The sequence below is a fragment of the Mirounga leonina genome, unplaced genomic scaffold (genome assembly GCF_011800145.1).
Source record: "Mirounga leonina isolate KUSES-001 unplaced genomic scaffold, KU_Mleo_1.0 Mir_128, whole genome shotgun sequence".
In the NCBI taxonomy this organism is placed as follows: Eukaryota; Metazoa; Chordata; class Mammalia; order Carnivora; family Phocidae; genus Mirounga; species Mirounga leonina.
In genome coordinates, this window is record NW_023270320.1 from 25,278,277 (window position 1) to 25,299,001 (window position 20,725).

Sequence of the window (20,725 nt, forward strand, 5' to 3'; positions counted from 1 at the left end):
CACCAGTGAAATAATCTGAGCCTGAAGTTCTCTTTGTGGGACGGTTTTAAATTATAAATTCATTTTATTTAATACATCTAAGGCTACTCAGATTTTCTATTTCTTTTTGAGTCAGTTTTGGTAATTTGTATTTCCAAAGGAATCTGTCTGTTTTATTTAAATTGTGAAATTTATTGACTTCAAATTGTTCATAATACTCCTTTGTTCTCCTTCTAATGCATGGAGGATCTATAGTGATGCCCCCTCTCTCATTCCTAATAATGGTAATTTGTGCCTTCTCTCCTCCTTTTGTCAGTCTAACTAGACTGTATAATAGATCTTTTCAAAGAACTATCTTTTGCTTTCATTGATTTTTCTCTGTTTTTCTGTTCTCTATTTCATTGATTTCTGTTGTTATACTATTTCCTCCCTTCTAGTTATTTTAGTTTTCATTTGTAGGTTCTTAAGGAGGAAGATCCCTGATTTTAAACCTTACTTCTTTTTTAACATAAGCATTAAAAAGTGGTTCCTTCTGAGACGCCTGGGTGGTTCAGTCAAACGTCTGCCTTCAGCTCAGATCAGGATCCCAGGCTCCTGGGATCGAGCCCCGGCATCAGGCTCCTCACTCAGTGGTCAGCCTGCTTCTCCCTCTCCCTCTGCCCTTCCCCTCTCCCCCCACTCATGCTTGCTCTGTCTCTCTCTCTCTCAAATAAAAAATCTTAAAAAAAAAAGTGTTTCCTTCTAAGTAGTCTTTGCTGTATCCCACAAATATTAAGATGTTGTACATTCATTTTCATTCCCTTCAAACTAGTTTCTAATTTCCCTTATAATTTCTTGACTCAAGCCTTATTTAGATATACTGTTTAATTTAAAAATATTTGAGAATTTTCCAGATCTACTGTTGAGTTCCAATTCCATTTGGTCAGAGAACATAATCTGTATAATTTTAAACCTTTTAAATGTGTTGGGATTTGTCTTATTGCCCAGCAATATAGTCTTTCTTGGTGAATGTTCAATGTACACTTGAGAAGAACGTGTATTCTGTTGGTACTAGGTGGAATGTTCTAGAAATGTCCGTTCCCATTGGTTATTACTGTTGTTCACATCTTCTGTATCCTGATTTTTTGTTTATTTCTTCTATCAATTACTGAGAGAGAGGTGTTAACATTTCCAATTATAATTGTGGATCTTTTTTTCTCCTTTCAGTTCTGTCAGTTTTTGCTTCATGTTTTGTTTTGTTTTTTTGAGAGAGAGAGAGCACAGTGAGTGGGGAGGGGGTACAGAGGGGAGAAGAGAATCTTAAGCAGGCTCCACGCCCAGCATGGAATCCAACTCAGGGCTCACTCTCACGACCCTGAGATCATGACCTGAGCTGAAATCAAGAGTCAGACGCTTAACCGACTGAGCCACCCAGGTGCCCTGCTTCATGTATTTTAAAGATCTCATTGATTGCATACATATTTAGGATTATCATGCCTTCTTGATGAATTTACCCCTTCATCATAATGAAATGTTCTTCATCCCTGGTTATATTCCTTGTTCTGGTGTCTATTTCATCCGATGTTAATATTAACTACTTTAGATTTCTTATACTTCGTGTTTACATAAGCATGCCTTTTCCCCTCCTTTCACTTACAACCAATCTGTTCCTTAATATTTAGTTTCTTATAGAGAGCATATAATTCCTTCTTTTTATTTACTTAATCTCTTTTCTTTAAATTGGGGGATTCACCTAATTCTGAAATAAAGTTGGGTGGTGATTTTTCTGGATCAAATATGATTAGGTTATAGCAAAACTCCTCTACCCATTTATGGCCCCAAACTAACCAAAATCTTATCTTTCGACTAGCAAACCATCATAAACATTAGAATTCTGTAATATTATCTGAGGCTTTCAGCCTGAAGCCTAACGGAAATAATTTTACTGAGGTTACACTGTTGCAACAGCAATAGGATGCTCCTTTCCTAAATACGTGAAGAAATAAGTCAAAAGGGAGCTAAAACCAGATTAAGTCTACTTCTAGTAAATACTGCCAGATAACATGTACTGAATTCACATTCAGTTCTGAAATGATCTTCTTTTATGTTTCTCAAGGTTTTCTTCTACCATAAGATCTAAAACCACATCATCTTTTGACTAGGTAGCAAGCCATCAGATGCGTCTTCTAGGTATATATCTCTCATCTCTATTGGATCACTTACCTTTCTATTTTATAATTACATAGGACTCTTTAAGAGCAGGGACTCCATCTTATTCCTTTTGTATTCTAGTACCTTGCACTGTAACTGAGAGATTGTAGACCCTCAATAAATGTCTGTTGAATGAATGAATGAATGAATACATGGGACACAGGAAGAGAACTTTTTCTGTGACAAATGTGGCTGGAAATCTATTTAAGAGTCCAGAGGCTGAGGAGAAAGGGGAAGAAGGACAATATTCGACCTGCCAAATCCACTCTCTCTCCAACATTCACCAAAAGGTAAAATTTTTCACTTTGGACCACAAAGCCAAAATTGCAGAAAGGTGTATTTGCTAAGAGCAAAATAAACAGATCTCCAGTGGTAAGGAGAGACCCTTCTATAAAACAAGAGCTCCTTGGGGCTGCATTCATGCCACTTGTCCAAGATGTTGCAGAAGAACAACTCTGGCTTGTGTTAGAGTTGGTCCAAGGTCAAGCATAAACTATCCTGAAGAGGCTCTAATGGAGACTGGGCCACAAATAAGAAAAAAGGTCAAAGTTCATCTCTGGAATGAGGAGGAAGGGAAAAGTTACAGATAGGCATCTGAAGTCAAACCAAGAACTGAATGAGAAAAGATCAAGAGACTAAAAATCCAAACAAGCGAGGTTAGAGGCTGTAGCCAAAGTCAAATTATACTAATGGTAGCCTCTTTGTGGCTAAGTGCCATCTTAAAAAAGAGAAGTTTGGAGACTGCCTTGAAGTCCTGTTCCCAAGTGGTACAAACAAGCTCCTCAATCCTTCTGCTGTTTCCTTCAATCCTAGCATTCCCTGGGTCTTGGAAGACAAGCTTGGGTCCTTGAGAGTAAGAACAGATACTGAGGTAGGGCTAGGACACTTTCCTAAGCTCCATGATTTGAGGACCCCATATCAGACAGTCCAAAGTTTTGTTGTAAAAACAGTTGCTGACATATTATGGCTCAGTGAGAAAGCACTCAGATTGTGAAGCAACTAGATCTGGGTTTTTATCTAGTTCTGCCTCTTCCCACCTGGGCTTAGGTAATTTACTTAAACCAACTTTGTTTCTTCACCTGTAAAATGGGAAAGATCGAGAAATTCAAATTTCACTGAATTGTGATAAGAGCTAAGTAAAATAACTTACAAGATACCTTCTATTCCATAGGTGGTTAGTTCTATCCACCTGGTAGTGGGTAACTCGATTGGGCCATTGTAAGTGTAAGTGTGTGCCTCAGGGTTTGTGGATTAGGAAAAAACACATGGGCACATACACACACATATACTCCGTGCCTACCTATCTTACCTATTACCATTCACAGAAGTCAAGGACACCAAGTAATACAGCTCTTTGTGAGCAAACACGTGAGTCTCTGTTCTGGAACATATGTCTTATGTTAAATACCAAAAAGTTAAAAGATTGGATGGGAGATTACATGAGTGTTTATAACTAACACGAAATGGTCAAAACAAGAAACCACAAAGTTCTACCTTCTGGCTTTGAGGCCCTTCTCCCTCATCCAAGGCCCCCTCGTCTTGCTGGTCATAGGCAGGGCCTCCCAGGATTCGGATTCTCTTCTCACACTGCTTCTTTGCCACAGTCAGTTGGTTAATGTACCTTTTCATATTCCTGGCCCTTAGGAGATCAGCTTTCATTGCAGCAGTTTCTTTACCTTGAATGGGATGGATGGACAGGACCCAGTCAGAGGACAAGGTACAAAAAGGGGAACGTTAACAACTCTGAACAAGACTGGTGTCTGACATGGTACATTTTGAACAGTGGGTACTAAAGAAGAGAATTCATGCTAAACACACACACATACACATATATATACCCTCAAATAGAAGTACCATTAATTTCTAAATACACCACTGAAAAATCCTACTCGGGTATAAAACATTTTTTTAAAAAACCTCATCTGTACACATAAACTCACAATCGATGTGCATGTGTAAATGTGTATTTAAATATATGTATGTATCATGTGTGCAGAGTCATTCCTAAGCATGCAGTGAGTGCTCACTGTGTGTCAGGCACTGGCTAGTAGGCATTTGGGACTCAAGACCAATTGTTAAATCTCATGGAACTTAAAGCCTAGCAAGGCAGAAATCCAAAGACAACAGGAGCAATTATGAGCATATATGGGCTACAAAGAAAATGCGCAGGTATCCTTGAGCTGCTTGACCAGTGTTTCTGATCCAGGTTTCCCTGAGCAAATTACACTCAAATGAAATGAAGGAGTGGAATGTGGCACCCAGAGAGAGCAGCAAGTGTGAAAGTGAAAGCTGTGAGGCAGGAAGGAGAGAGCCTGGGAGGACCTGGAAGAACCAGTGCAGCAGATGCAAGGGGGAGATAGTGATCCAAAGTAAATATGGAGGAGGCAGGAGCCAAGAGACACAAAGCCGTTTAGTCCATAGGAACAACTTCGGTCTTTAGCTCAACAGCACTGGGCAGTTTCTAATGGGTTTTAAGCAGGAGTATGTCATAAATGGGTTTGTGTTTTTAAAGATTATACAGGAATGGTAAAAAAAAAAAAAAAACTGGAAGGCAAAGACTGCAAGAAGAGAAACCAGTTGAAGACCACTGCAGTAACCCAGGAGGCAGATGCCTAAACCAGGGTCACAGCAAGGGCAGGAGAGGGGACTAGAAGGATCTGAGAGTGATTTATAAAGAGAACTAACAGGACCCTGTGATTGACCAGACAGGGGAGAGGGTAGGTGGCTGAAGAATGTAAAGAAAACAGAGGTATCAAAGATGCTCCCAAGTTTCTGCCATGAGCAGCCATGGAGGTGGTGGGGCCAATTATGAACCAGGGAACATTATAGAAAAAACAGGTTTATGAAAGATCTTAAATTCAACTGTGGACAATGTGACAGATGATATTTGCCAAAGGTGCTCACAAGATCTCTCATCTCACCTGCTCTTTTTGTCAATGTTACTGTGACAATCTCCCTCTGAGAAGGAGGGTATGTGTTCCGTTTTCCCAAACACAGGTGGGTTTGTGATTACAGAGGAAGTGAACCCATGACTTCTTTTTTTTTTAAGATTTTATTTTTATTTATTTGACAGAGAGAGACACAGCGAGAGAGGGAACACAAACGGGGAGTGGGAGAGGGAGAAGCAGACTCCCCGCCGAGCAGGGAGCCCGATGCGGGACTCGATCCCGGGACTCCAGGATCATGACCTGAGCCGAAGGCAGTCGCTTAACCAACTGAGCCACCCAGGCGCCCCATGAACCCATGACTTCTAAAGCTAGATCGTAAAAGGCCACACACTTGGAGCCCTGAGCCAGCCACCTGGTAAATCGTCCACCAGCCAGGAGGCCTCTGTGCTTTGAGGAGGCCAAAGCAGTCATTGGAGAGATCTACATGGAGAGGTCCCCCAGACCACAGCCCTGGCTGGACCTCAGCTCACATCCAGCACCAACTTGGCACCATGAACATACACCATCTTGAAGGTGAGGCATCCAGCCACGGTCAAGGAGAGAAGAGTCATCCCTGCCAAACCTGCTCAGACTGTCAATTTGTGTACAAAAGAAAGGACTATTGTTTAAGACACTGCATTTTGGGGTGGTTTTGTTACACAGCAAAAGAACAGGCAAACTGAGTTTAAGGGCATTTGGCTACCTGAGCAGAGATACAAGGTGTGGAGTTGAGAAGTATTCAGCAGTCGATGGTAACTCAAGTCACAGGAGTAGGTGAGACAACCCAGGAGGAGATAAAATGGTCCCAGTACAGAATCTAAGTAAACCCTACATTTAATAGAAAGAAGAAGCAGAGCTAGCAAAGGAGATGGTGAAGGAGAGACAGAAGGAGAATGTGAGTGTGTGGTTTACAGAGAAGCCAAAGAAGGAATTTCAGCAACACGGGAAAAACAGTATCTCGTGTGTGCTATGCACAGCCTCCCAGCTGGTCCCATGCTGTCCCCTTTGTCTCCCCTTCAGTCTTTGTGAGCACGGCAGCCAAGGCTAACCTGTTTAGCCTATCAACCCGATCACATCATTCCTCTGCTCAGAACCCTTCCCCATGCCCCCATTTCTCCCGCAGTGAAAGGCAAGGCTCTTTCAGGGGGACAGAGGCCCTACACACTCCAGACTCATCCTCTCTGACTCCGCACACACGTAACCACACCGGTTTCCTTATGGGCTCTTGCTTTTTTTTTTTTTTTTTTTTTTTTAAGATTTTATGTATCTATTTGACAGAGAGAGACACAGCGAGAGCAGGAACACAAGCAGGGGGAGCGGGAGAGGGAGAAGCAGGCTTCCCGCGGAGCAGGGAGCCCGATGCGGGGCTCAATCCCAGGACCCTGGGATCATGACCTGAGCCGAAGGCAGACGCTTAACGACTGAGCCACCTAGGCGCCCCTCTTGCCTTTTTTAAATAACAGCTTTATTGAGATACACTTCACAGACTATACAATTCTCCTTATTTAAAGTGTACAATTTAACTTCTTTTAGTATATTTACAGACTGTGCAGCCGTCACCACAATCACTTATTTAGAAAATTTTCATCACCCTCGGAAGAAGCCAGGTACCCATTAGCAGTCACCCAACCCTCTCAGCCCTGGGCATTTTTATGGGGCTTTCTCTATGGATTTGCCTATTCTGGACATTTCATATAATACGTGGTCTTTGGTGACGAGCTTCCTGAACACACTGGGTGGTTCCCTGCTCAGGGCTTTTTCATGCCTTCCCTCAGTGAGGCCCTTTCATCCACCCCTGGATCTGCAGGGCTCACTTCCTCACCTCCCTCAGATCCTCAGTTCAGGTCTCGGGGGAGCCCTCCCTAGGTACCCTATTTCTAACTGCAACCCCCAGCCTACAACACTGCCTTTCTCCCTCTCTGCTTTACTTTCTCCACCTATAACCACACTTATATTCGACTTACTTATCCTGTAAGTAGGTCCTCATCAAGGTCGGCATTTTGCTTATTTATACACTCTTGTATCTCCAGCACCTTTAACAGTGCCTGGCAACACAGCGGAAACTCATTAAATATTTGTTGAAATGGATGAATGAGCTGTGTCAAGTATTCCTGAGCGGTAACAACCATAGAGCGAACATTTCGCTAAGTGCTTATTATGTTTCAGGTATTGTGCTTCTCTAAACTTGGGCTCTGAAGGAGAAAAACAGTATCCTTACCTCCCATTCTTCACTCTACGGCAACAATATGGTTTCTATCCCTTCTCCCCACCGAATCTGCCATTGCCAATCACTAGCGACATCCATGTTAAATACAGCGGAGAGTTTTCAGTAGCGTCTGGAATCCGACTTAAATTTGAATTCTGGCTGTGCCACTTAGGAGTTATATGGTCTTAGCAAGAATTTTTTTTTTTAAGATTTAATTCAAAAACATTTATAATGGTATGTTTCCTTATGTTAGCATTATACAATTTCAAGTAAAAACAAAAAACTTACACAATATTAATTTCTAAAAATGACTAAATATTTAGTCATTTCCTTGTGGAGAATGGACACACTTTGCATACACAACATGGAGGCAGGATTGGAATTGAGGGAAAGGCTTTTTTTTTTTTTTTAATGGGAGAGAGATGAGCTGGTTTTAATGCTGATGAGAAGGAATCAGTTAAGATAGAAAGAGAAGTGACAGATGGGGAGAGGCATCCAGAAGACAGGTAAATGGACCAGCTTTGGAAAAAGGCCACCTCCTCCACCACAGTAACACAGAAGGCAGAAGAGAGGGGATACATACAAAGCAAGTTTGAAGACTGGTGCTTGGAAGCTGGGGCGGTTCCCCTCATATGGTCTCCGTTTCCTTGAAGTAGTGAGTAAGGTTATCTGCTTACAGGGAGATAAGTAAAAAGGGCAATTGTTCAGAGGCCTGCAGAAAGTGGGAAAGTGGGAAATCCTCTATGGAACGCAGAAGAGCAGGTTCACTTCAGAAACAATGAGATTGTTTCAGGCAATGTTCAGGGACTAGGTGACCACTAGAAAAATATAAATATTCCTAGGCAGGTAGATCACACCTTCTGAAGGTGAGTTCTAATGTGCTCAGCTTAGATCGGAACTACCCATATTTTTTTTTTTTTAAAGATTTTATTTATTTATTTGAGACAGAGAGAATGAGAGACAGAGAGCATGAGAGGGAGGAGGGTCAGAGGGAGAAGCAGACTCCCTGCCGAGCAGGGAGCCCGATGCGGGACTCGATCCCGGGACTCCAGGATCATGACCTGAGCCGAAGGCAGTCGCTTAACCAACTGAGCCACCCAGGCGCCCCGGAACTACCCATATTAAAGAAGGGAGTCTGGGTTCTGCTTCTTGGTACCCCTCCAACTGTTTTATAGAACACTTTGTAATGTTTTACAGAACTCTGCCGGAGACCTCCAGTCCCTAGGATGGTCATTACCTCTCTCGACCCACTTAGTCAGTTTGTGCAGATGCCTAAAACAGTACCTATGCAAGCTGAACAAACTACTGAGACAACTTCGGTGAGTACCACAAAACATTTGATCTTTCAGAAGCAGCTCTTTTCTGTACATAGCACAAGGGTAATAGGTAGACTTCAGGTCAACAGATGGCTTTGTTCCAGAGGGTCTGTCAGATATTACAGGATGACTTTTCTGTATGTGCGCTGAAGAGATGCTTTCATTTGACTTTCAACTTGTCCTATGCTTGGCTGATAGGCCCAGACCAAGGAGCTCATTAACTCAATGTTAATAATAATAATGAGGATAATCTCAAAAGGAAAAAATAGTAATTCAGAGACCCCTTAGTGGGAGATAAAGGTAAATGTAAGTCTGCTTCCAAATCAGTCTAGCACAAACTAGGATGCTTTCTGTGTGTACCAAAACAAACACACGTTTGGAACAGCTAATTTTTCAGAAAAAATATTTTCATTTTTAAAACGTACATCTTTAAAATCTAAATTTTACACATTTTTTTCTAAAGATTTTATTTATTTATTTGACAGAGCACAAGCAGGGGGAGCGGCAGGCAGAGAAGCAGGCTCTCCCAAGGAGCCCGATGTGGAGCTTGATCCCAGGACCCTGGGACCATGACCTGAGCTGAAGGCAGACGCTTAACGACTGAGCCACCCAGGCATCCCTATTTTACGCATATTTAAAATACCCTAAAGTTTGGGAACAAAATAATTGCCTTTTATAAAATAAATCTAGGCCACAGTTTTAATTTGGGGTTAAAATAGGCTAGTAAAGAGACATATATAGGAAGAAATTGACACACATTTATCAACAACCAAATTCTTCTCTTAAGAAAGCATAAAAACCTTTCTAAAAGCACAAAAACTAGAAGCAAATTCCAAAAGGAAGGAAGAAAGAGAATAAACCTTCATCTAAAACCCAGCTGCAGGGCTGAGAAGAATATTCTCGTGTTCTACTTGAATGTCGCCTGCTCACGTGAATACAATGCCATTGTCTGATCACAAAGCTTGTTGCTAACGAATCTGACAGCAGCTTGTTGCTTAGGCAATTCTGTTTATTTTTGCCTCAGAAAACTAATACCACGTTCAGTGCTAAATGAGTAACATGGAACTCATGCAGCCCGTGTGTGTGTCGTGCCAAAATCCTTGTAAATCCAGCGATGTAGATGAATATGCTCTGTGACCTGAAAACCCATTCAGTCAGGAAGTATTCATGCCACGAAAAGTATAGGCCAGTGGGCATGTGACAACACACTGTGGCCCAGCTCAAGCCAGATTCACATGGCTGGCTCTCTGTCGAGCGTTAGGGAACACTGCATTGTTACAAGCCGGTGAATCACACAACTGTTTGACCTAGCTTTAAAAAGAAGCCAAGAAGATAAACAGTGGCAGGTGAAACACTGAATGGCAGTGGCTCTTGAAACTGGTGCCAAGATGAACACACAAGTGATAGAATATTCTAAAGCAATGAATTATAAATATTTACTGTTCTTCCTTCTGAATAGTCCAGATTCTACCGAGGCCACAACAAAAGGAAATGGGTGCATTGGGTTCCTCTGCTGAAAAAAGAAATTCAGATTAGACATTGGGTGAATGCTTTTGGCTATGATGACCTTGCAGGAGACCTATGGACAACATCGGGCACTGCTTTTTGCTTTAAACTTTCTGCCCACAATACAGTTCTTCTTCAAGCAAGTGAAGTGTCTATCAGTAAAGTACAAACACCAGGGAGAACTGTTAGGTACGACTTCTAATGAAGCAAAGGAGAGTGAAGTCACTTACAGTGTAAACTAAGGACTCCAGAAACAGCACAAGTGTAAGTGGATTAACATGGCACTACTTTCTTTTTCAGGTCCTAGAAAATGTCACAAGCAGAGTATTTTTTCTTTTCTCATAGCTACCAAATCCCAAGACATCTCCTGACGGCAACACTCTCGGCAGGCTGACTGGGGGAGTCGATGGGTAACAGAGCAGGGGTTCTCATCAGCAACACTACTGACGTTTTGGGCTGGACAAATTTTTCTCGTGGGGGCCGTCCTGTGCATTGCGGGATGCTGAGCAGCATTCCTGGCCTCTACCACTAGATGCCAGCAGCATACTTTCCCCCAGATGGGACACCCAAAAAGGTCTCTGGACACTGTCAAATGCCCCAAGCACCCTGGGGGGGCCAAACTGTGCCCTGCACTCCCACCCCACCGAGAAGTACAAACTCTGTGACAGTTAAGGAGACAGGGCTGCATGCACACTTGCCCCCTTCCCCTGACTCCCCAACATGTGGCTTTCCTCCCCAGGATGCACAGGCCTGTTCTTGCCCGGTCCCCCACCTCCCCACCCCCTCCACACCCCACCCAGGCCCTCGAGGTAAGGAATTAAAGGAGTTCCTCACCGGAAAATATTGGGCCTCCATTCCTCAACTCGTGTCCATAGTGACAAACTAACAATCCTTTGAATCTTTCTTGTTCATGTAAATAGAAGTTTTAATAAACCCTCTTGAGAGAAGGAGTCAAGGAACGGGTATGTATTTACCTAGGGACTAGTCAACTTTCAAAATGAAAAATGGTGCTCCACTTTTTAACACGAAACTAACAGCAATTCTCAGTAGTTACTAATCATCACAAATTTCTTCAAAATTATCTGAAAATCACCTCAGAAGTTGCCCAGGAACTAAAATATATATACATTTATCTTACTTTTCAACTTGAGGCCAGTATGTTCTTTTTCAAAAAGAACACCTGGGATTTTCTTACCACATCAAACACCTGAGTTTCAGTATAAAGTGTCACTCCACTTTAGCAGAACGCATACTTGAGGAATAAGCAGAACACGGCGGGAGCTGATGGCGGAAGCTCTCATGTTATAATGGAGAAGAGTACAGAGAGCTGGTAGTCTGACCTGGCCCAGTCTGGTCAGGTATGCTTACAGTACACCTTTTCTTCCTTCCTTTAAATGTCTCAAGTACTCAAACTCCCTGCACTTCCTTTGGTTTAAAGCCCTCCAACATGACTGCAATACATTTTTAAAGTAATAATGTCGTATCAACTAAATCCACACAATAGCTACGAGAGTCCTGCTCCCAAACAGGAACCATGAGTTGAACAGGTATGAGACATACACTTAGAACACAGATCCAGCCCAATAATTTGTAAGTTTTGAACAAGACTTTCATAACATCTACCCATGTGAATAAGCAGTGTAGTGGGAAGAGACCAGGACTAAAAATCAGGAGACCTGGGTTCAAGTTCAAGTTCAAGATCTGTGTGTGACTAGTTCTAATTACACCAGGTATATTATTTACCATCTCTAGACCTGAACTTCATTTGTATAAATGCAGGTGTTAGAATATATGATGATTAAAGTTTTCTTGGGGTACAGAGGTGGGAGGAGGACTGGCTATAATGTTATAGGACTATAGAGAGAGTAGTGGAAGAGCCCTGAGCCCTTATACCCTCCAGGCAGAGGACGGACAGGGACCAGGGAGCTAGGTGGGATGCTGGAGAAGGGACAGCAGGTGCCAGAGGCTGCAGTACTCACAGCAGGAGGGCTGGGCAGGGAGAAACCCTGGCAAGGGCCCCTGTAGCCATGGGCTGAGGTGTCTTCTAAGTTTAGGTCATTCATAAATTAGGAACTGTTTGTATCAGATTGCTACAATGCTAGAAAATCAGATCATATCAAAGCACAATGAAGGACGCTGAGAAGTCCACTAGAGTCTACAGATTAGCTCCCTTCTTTCAGGCAGGGGCACCTTTAAATGCAAGATCAGACAAAGAAGGTACATATTATCTTTATTAAAGTAACTTCTAATGGAAATCATTATGGTCCTTATCAGCAACTATCTGTGTCCATATACATACGCAGTATTTTCTGAAGGTCTTCTATAGTTCTACTTGATATATGCAGTTCTAAAACGGTTTACTTAAACTCTAAAGAAGATGTACAACGTGACCAAAGCCCATCTATACTATGAGCATATTACTCCCCAGGGTATACTATTAATACTTGGCAGTTTCTAGCAGACTCAAATCAACATCATGTCCTTTAGTGTAGTCAGCTGAATAAATGTTACTCTTGAATCACCTTAACTATTTTTCATAACATTTCAGGATTCAGAACAGAAGAACAGAAAAGAAGGCTTTAAAAAGGGAGCTGTAATCCTGGACTTATTCCCACCAAGCTGCAGGGACAATTTAGCTTATGTCCTGGTACTACTTAGAATTCCTATACTTAACCCATGTCTTAGTTCGTTCAGGCACCTACAACCACAGACTGGGTGGCTATAAACAACAGAAATTTGTTTCTCAGTCCTGGAGACTGGAAATCCAAGATTAGGGTACCAGCATGGGCAGGTTCTGGTGACAGCCCTCTTCCAGGATGCAGTTGGCCACCTTTTTGCCACATGGTAGAAGCAGCTAGGGATCTCTCTGGAGCCTCTTTGATAAAAGCACTAGTCCCATCCATGAGGGCTCCACGCTCATGACGTAAGTACCTCCCAAAGCCCTCACCGCCTACCACCATCATGTTTGGGTGTTAGGATTTCAACGTAAGAATTTTGGGAGACACAAACATTCAGACCACAGCGGTCAGCTTATTTCAACAGACTATTACTCAACTAGTCTGGCTGTTCTAATTGTAAATAAAAAGCTAAAGAGTTGGCTACTAAAATACAAACAGTAATACATTAATGGCTCTTCATTATCTACAGCAGTGGCTCTGTGTGGTTCCTGGATGAGTAGCATCAGCATTACTGGGGAACCTGTGAGTACTGCAAACTCTTAGGGCCCACTCCAGATCTCCAGAATCAGAACCTTTGGAGTAGGGCCTGGGAATCTGCATTGTAACAAGCCCTCCAGGTGATCCTGATGCACACGATAGTTTGAAAACCACGGCTCTACAGGATTAAGTCCAAACTTCTTAGGATAGCTTACAAGTCCCTTTAGTTTCAGCTCCTGTCTTCCTATTAAGCCTTACTTCTCCATTACATGCCAAGCACCAGCACAGTGTCTCACTTGACATAACTTACACACAGGAGGCCATTCCATAACTGTCTTCTTTGTCTGTGGACATGTGGTACCATCTATCCATATCCACCTGATAAGCCCAGAAAGAAATGAGGGCCATTCAATCTTTCCAACTCAATGCTGCTACTCTGAAGAAAAAGTCTTTCTTGACCTCTGTTCCAGGTAGAGCTGACTGCCCCGCACATCCATTCCACTACTAAATCCTGAACATGTAACTCTCACCACATTATGAAATTGTATTATAATTTTATATGTGTATCTCCCTGTCTCCCTGTTAGACTATGATCTCCTTAAGGTCAGAGACAGTTTTTCTCATTGCACAGCGGTGCCTAACACATAATGGCATTCAAAAAAATGTTTGCTGAATGACTAAAGACCTACTTCTAGTGATTAAGACTTCCTCCAGAGTGCATTATTCTCTACTGATAGGAGGGTCCTAAAAACTCAGGAGTTTTCTTACCTACCCAGAATCAGGGGAAGTGGGGTTGTGATCAGAGAAGAGACATCTGAGATAAATTATAAAGGTAAGTAGGAATTACCTAGACAGAGTGAGATTGGGAGGAGGGTAGCATTCTAAGAAGAATCAAGAAAATGGGCAGGGAATATGAGGCAGGATGAATCAGGGTGAGTTGAGGAAAAAGAAACACTGGTGTGGCTGGAGTACAACGAGAAGGAGAGGAACGGCAAGAGATGAGGCTGAAGACTGAAACGCGGGCCCTAGCAAGCAGGACCTTGTGGGCTGCATGTCTAAGGACAATGGGAAGACAATGAAGGGTTTTAAGCATGGAGGTAACATGACAGCACCTGCATTATTTTTTTAATCATTGTGACTTTATATGAAAAAATGTATTAAACAGGGGCAGGAGTAGATAGAAGGAGACCAATTAAGAAGTTATTACCATAGGTCAAGAGAGACCGGTCGTGGAAGATGGTTGTGTAGAGAAAGAGAACAGAGTTGAGATATACTTAGGAGGTCAATCTGTGTGACAATAATGGAATCGACATAGTACATGATAAAGAAGGAATGAACAGAGATGACTCCTCGTTTGTGACATATGGATGGATGGTGATCCCTGGTCACAGAAACAGGAGTGACCAGTTATGTGGTACTTTAATTTGAACATTTTCATTTGGAGGTCCCTTTATGATATCCAAATAAAAACACTGAGTAAGCAGTAGTAAGTAGAAAAGTAGAGCACAGAAGTTCTGTAGAGAGAAATTTGGAGACTTACCAGCATATAGGTAAGGGAAAGAGAAAACTAGCCAAAGAAAGGGTAGAGGCAGTGCTGCCCAACAGAACTCCCACGGTGATGGAAATATTCTTTCTGTGCTATCCAATATGGTGGCCACATATGGTTACTGAACAACTGAAATGTGGCTGGTATGATAAAAAAACTGAGTTTTAAATTTGTATTTACTTTTAATTAATTTAAATTTAAATAGCCATAAATAATTAATAGCTCTTATATTGGGCCACGCAGGTATAAAGTAATGAGAGAGTTAGAAACAAATACTAAGAAACTCTTTAAAGGCTGAACAGAGAATAAGCAAGCAGAAGAACAAAGAAGAATGAGACAGAGTGCTAGCCAGGATAGTCAACAATGTCAAATGTACCGAACGGTCAAAGAGGATGAAGACTGGAAAAAGTTCACTGAAATTATCTAGCTGGACTTGGCTAAACTTCCTAAATTCCATGACCAATAAGCAGTTAAGGTTATTAGTGGGGAAAACTCAGGCCTTAGTCAGTACATTTGGCCAGGATGAATGATAAAATAAGGTCAGAGGCAAGAAAATTCTGTGAACAAACTAAATCTTCTGAGACTAATTGTTTCAAATTGTTTAGTGTTTATAAGTTTTCTCTAAGACCTTTTCCCCTAATTATACCTAATAAAATTTTCTTACCCGTAATGAGTTTGATAATATGATTTTTTTCTAGGACTTATTTTCCCTAGAATCATGTCAGCAATTAAACCATGAAGCTCTGTAAAGATGTCAAAAATCATCTGATACCTTATTTCTTGAAAAGATAAAAATCTCCCCCCCAAAAGCCATTAAAAATCAAATTAAAATTCCTACTTTGTTAAGGAGAGTAATTTGTTCCTCATTTATGATGTACTAATCTAAAGTGATTAGTGAGGGGCGCCTGGGTGGCTCAGTCGGTCAAGCGTCTGCCTTCAGCTCAGGTCATGATCCCAGGGTCCTGGGATCGAGCCTGTCAGGCTCCCTGCTCAGTGCGGAGTCTGCTTCTCCCTCTCTCTCTGCCTGCCTCTCTGCCTACTTGTGTTTTCTATCTCTCTGTCAAATAAATAAATTAAATCTTAAAAAAAAAGTGATTAGTGAATCTAAAACACATGCAGAGTTTTATGTGAATTTGCTGGAGTTTGTTGAAGCCTCAAAAAAGCCTTATTTTGACCCTTCATGAATATACAAAGTAAAATAGTCCCCAGGCCCTCCTCTGTCATCCTGAGTTAGCTGGCTGGTTCCTTAAGGTCTCAGAGAGCGTGCAGTCAAGTAATTTCTCCCAACCTGTTATATGACACTTTTTCCTTAAATGTTCAAGGTATTTTCACAATTGCATAACATTTCTTAGTTGTCAGTGATTTTGACTGAAAAAGACTTGCGGTGCCTGGGTCAAGCAGCCAACTCTTGATTTCAGCTCAGGGTCATGATGGAGCTCTGCACCAGGCTCTGCGTTCAAGGGGAGGGGGGGGGGACGGCGGTCCTACTTCAGGATTCTCTCTCCCTCTGCCCTTCCCCTCCACCCTGCTTGCACGCACGCGCGCTCTCTCGCGCGAACATGCTCTCTCTCTCTAATAAGTAAATAAATCTTTAAAAAAGGAGAGGGCGCCTGGTGGGTGCAGTCAGTTGGGCGTCCAACTCTTGATTTCAGTTCAAGTCATGATCTCAGGGTCGAGAGATGGAGCCCCACATTGGGCTCCACCCTCAGCATAGAGTCTGCTTGAGATTGTCTCTCCCTCTTCCTATGTCCCTCCTGCTCATGTTCCCTCTCTCTCTCTAAAATAAATAAATAAATCTTAAAAAAAAAAGAAAAAGACTTGCCAGAAACATCTTTATATGTAAAAACAAAACTATATTTATAGTACATATATATCACTACAGTCATAAATAAAGTTCCCATCTCTAGGTTCAATCCTAAAATATTCTTAGGATCCTCCATCTGTTCATTCTTTTTTAAACTTCAGTTTCCCACTCACAGAAATAACATGGAAATAAGGAGAAACAGTACTGGAAATGAAAGTGCTTACAACGGGCGCCTGAGTGGCTCAGTTGGTTAAGCGACTGCCTTCTGCTCAGGTCATGATCCCGGAGTCCCGGGATCGAGTTCCGCATCGGGCTCCCTGCTCAGCGGGGAGTCTGCTTCTCCCTCTGACCCTCCCCCTTCTCATGCTCTATCTCATTCTCTCTCTCAAATAAATAAATAAAAAATCTTAAAAAAAAAAAAAAAAGAAAGTGCTTACAATCGCACACACAACCTGGTTGCATTGCTACATGGTCACTCAGAGATATAAACGAGCACAGCCTGATTTTCCAGGTTTAAGGAAACCAATGCAGGCCAGCCGGGCTTGTGGCAAGAGAGTAACAGAATGAGGTTTTTCCCTGATTCTTTGCCTGAGGTTTTTCCCTGATTCTTTCCCTATTTTCACTAAAGCATACTATCCTTAAAATTCAAAGATCACTAAAAATAACTCAACAATTATGTTTTGAGGAGCCTTTAATGCTAAAAATTTAACTTTCCTTAATGACTTTAACAGGGAGGAAAATAAACACACAAATTTGTTTGAAAAGATCAGTTTAAGGAATGATACAGTAGCTATCTAGAACCGGTTTTTAAAGTAACCTTTGATTTGCCAGCCACACATTAAAACTCCAAATCTCACAAACAATAACTACTTCCTATAAGATGTTACTGAATATTCAATTAAAAGAAAAAGTAAGGACAATGGGGAATGCTAAATTTGATCTTCCTCTTCTATAAAAAAGTATGTGCACTTATAACAACCTAATTATTTAAAATTATTTAAAATTCCCAGACTGGAATACCTCATTCCCAGACATTGCATCACCTTCCTAGTCAGGAGACTCCAAAAATACTTTAAAAGATTTCATAAATAGGGGCTCCTGGATGGCTCAGTTGGTTGAGCATCTGGCTCCTGGTTTCAGCTTGGGTTATGATCTATGGGTCGTGGGGACGTGGGATTGAGCCCCAGTTCAGGCTCCATGCTCAGGGTGGAGTTTGCTTGAAATTCTCTCTCCCTCTGCCCCTACCCGCTCTTGCACTCTCTCTCTCAAAATAAATAAAATCTTTAAAAAAAAGATTTCATAAATAATCAACTTTAAATTTTCTATTTCCATTTATATGTGATTATGCATTATACGGTTTCTCTAACCTTGTTAGGGCTATAATGTCCAATGGCACTACACTGAAATGTTCTCTTTACTATAAAAATATGAACATAGGGCGCCTGGGTGGCTCAGTTGGTTAAGCGACTGCCTTTGGCTCAGGTCATGATCCCAGGGTCCTGGGATCAAGTCCGCATCGGGCTCCCTGCTCTGCAGGGAGCCTGCTTCTCCCTCTCCCACTCCCCGTGCTTGTGTTCCCTCTCTCGCTGTGTCTCTCTCTGTCAAATAAATAAATAAAATCTTTAAAAAAAATAAAAATAAAAATAAAAATATGAACATAAATAGACTTGAATTATTAACCATGCCATTAACCATAACCTGAGTACAATTAGGGAGAAAAATTTTAATTATTTATCAAAAATTAATTTTTATAAGATTTAGAAAATCTAATAACTCAAATAACTTATAAAAGTATTGAACACCCTTTTTAAATGGAATTAGTCAATAAAAATATAATGTGAATATTCTATCAAAACATTCTGGTGATACACAGACTAACCTGGGAAGGTAATTATAAAAATCTTTGTTTGGGTCACAGTTACCTCCCCACTATTAAATGCTACGTGTGGCTACATTAAGTGTGAGAGTCTGCTTTGTGAATGAAGCAACACCAAAGCTGGTTCTCCCCACTAAGTTCTCTAGCACACATTCTGTCCTCTGGGCCCACACGAAGTCCCCTGCAAATGGAGATCACTTCTCCCAAACTCTAAGCCTGTAAGGTTGTTTCAAGCTAGTTTTGCATACACAAGAAGCAGAGTCCTAGACTCTGAGAAAGAGATTCTCTGGCTCAAAGCCAAACCAGATAAACCAGAATGATCCAATTAGAATTTAGAATAAACTTAAAAACAGAAATACATTTGATCAAAAAGCGCTTATAAAATAAGACTTTACTTATTATTCCAGTTCAACTTTACTACATATTTACCTGCCAGAGACCAGCCTAGACACTTGAACATGCTACTTCATTTAGTAGAACTTAATAAATGCTAAAAACTGCTAGAAATTCCTGATTATTTCCTTAGCGTCCAATGTGGCAGCCACACACTTAAATTAGTTTTGCCACGAGCTGAATTTTTAGTCTCTACCTTCTCATTCCTTTTTTTAAACAGCTTTACTGAGATAAAATTCACATACTATAAATTCATCCATTCGCCACATACAATTCAATGGTTTTTAGTATATTCAGTGTTGTGCAACCATCACCATAATCTGAATGTAGAAGAACATTTGCATTCCCCCCAAAAGAAAGCTTGTACCCACTAGCCCTCATACTCAAACTTGTACGCACTTCCCCTGCCAACTCATCTCACTCTCTGCTGATGGCCCCAGGTAACCAATAATCTACTTTCTGTCAGTACAGATCTGCCTATTCTGGGCATTTCATATAAAGGGAATCACACAATATGTGGCCTTTATAACTGGTTTCTTTCACTTATCATCATGTTTTCAAGGTTCATCCATGCTGTAGCATGTATTAATAGTTACTTATGTATTTTATGAATCAATTCCTTTTTATTGCTGAATGATATTCCATTGTACGGATATACCACCTTTTGTTCATGGCCATTTTGGTTGTTCCTACTCTCTGGCTATTATGAACAATGCTACTACAAACATTCAAGCACAGGTTTTTTTGTGGATGTATGTTTTCATTTCTCTTAGGTATGTACTTAGGGGTGGAAACTCTAGATCTCATGGTAATTCTATGTTTAACATTTTGGAGAACTGCCAGACTACCTTCCATCTCCTCCAGCAACATACACAAGTTCCAATTTCTCGACATCCTTACCAATTTTTTTTTTTACACTCTAGTGAGTGTAACAGGTATCCCGCATTAGCTTTAATTTGCTTTTCCCTAGTATGGAATGATGTAGGGCATATTTTCATGTGCTTATTAGCCATTTGTATAGGTTCTTTAGGGAAATGGCTATGCAAATCCTTGGCCCATTTTTCAATTACACTGTCTTTTGATTATTGAGTTGTAGGAGTTCCTTATATATTCTGGATACAATCAGATATATGATTTGCAAATATATTCTCCCATTCTGTGGATTGTCTTTCTTACTTTCTTGTGACACACACAAGTTTTTAACTTCTAATGAAATCCACTTTACCTCCCTCCTCCCCCTGCTATGCTTCCCTTCATTCTTATACAGACCCACACATTTTGCCAGAGTGCGGATTCCATGGAAACTGTCTTTGTTCTGGACATAAAGACACACTGTAGCTGAAATCACCTAATGGTTTCAGCTATCCTACTTTTTGCTGAGATTTTATTTCTTACTTTGAACCCTATTACAGACTTAAAAGAGACTAATTTATTTTTATTGTTTCAAAGATTTATTTATTTACCTTAGAGAGACAAAAAGAAAGGGCAGGGCAGAGGGAGAGAGAAAATCTCAAGCAGACTCCCTGCTCACCGTGGAACCTGACACGGGGCTCAATCTCAGGATCCTGAGATCATGACCTGAGCTGAAATCAAGAGTCAGATGCCCAACCGACTGAGCCACCCAGGTGCCCCAAGGGACTAATTTAGAAAAGCTAACTGCTGGTACCAGAATTAACCCAAAAGAAGAGTAATGCAGCGCATCTTAATGTGGTCAGAGAGCTTACTGAAAATAAATGTTTCTAGCATTTTCAGAAAAAAAGTCACTCCAATGCTATCTTGAACATATCAGTTATAATGCTGTGGGTTGAACTGTGTCCTCCAAAAAGA

General features: G+C 41.3%; 1 protein-coding gene across 4 annotated transcripts in view; it reads right to left on the minus strand.

The window, feature by feature from the left end:
* SNX25 (sorting nexin 25) overlaps nucleotides 1–20,725 on the minus strand; it is a 131,934-nt gene that overhangs the window by 38,924 nt on the left and 72,285 nt on the right. For all 4 annotated transcript variants that reach the window (XM_035004238.1, XM_035004237.1, XM_035004236.1 and 1 more), the window contains one exon: nucleotides 3,664–3,845. In XM_035004238.1, the coding sequence (XP_034860129.1) occupies nucleotides 3,664–3,845 (182 nt within the window). The remainder of the gene's footprint in view (nucleotides 1–3,663; nucleotides 3,846–20,725) is intronic.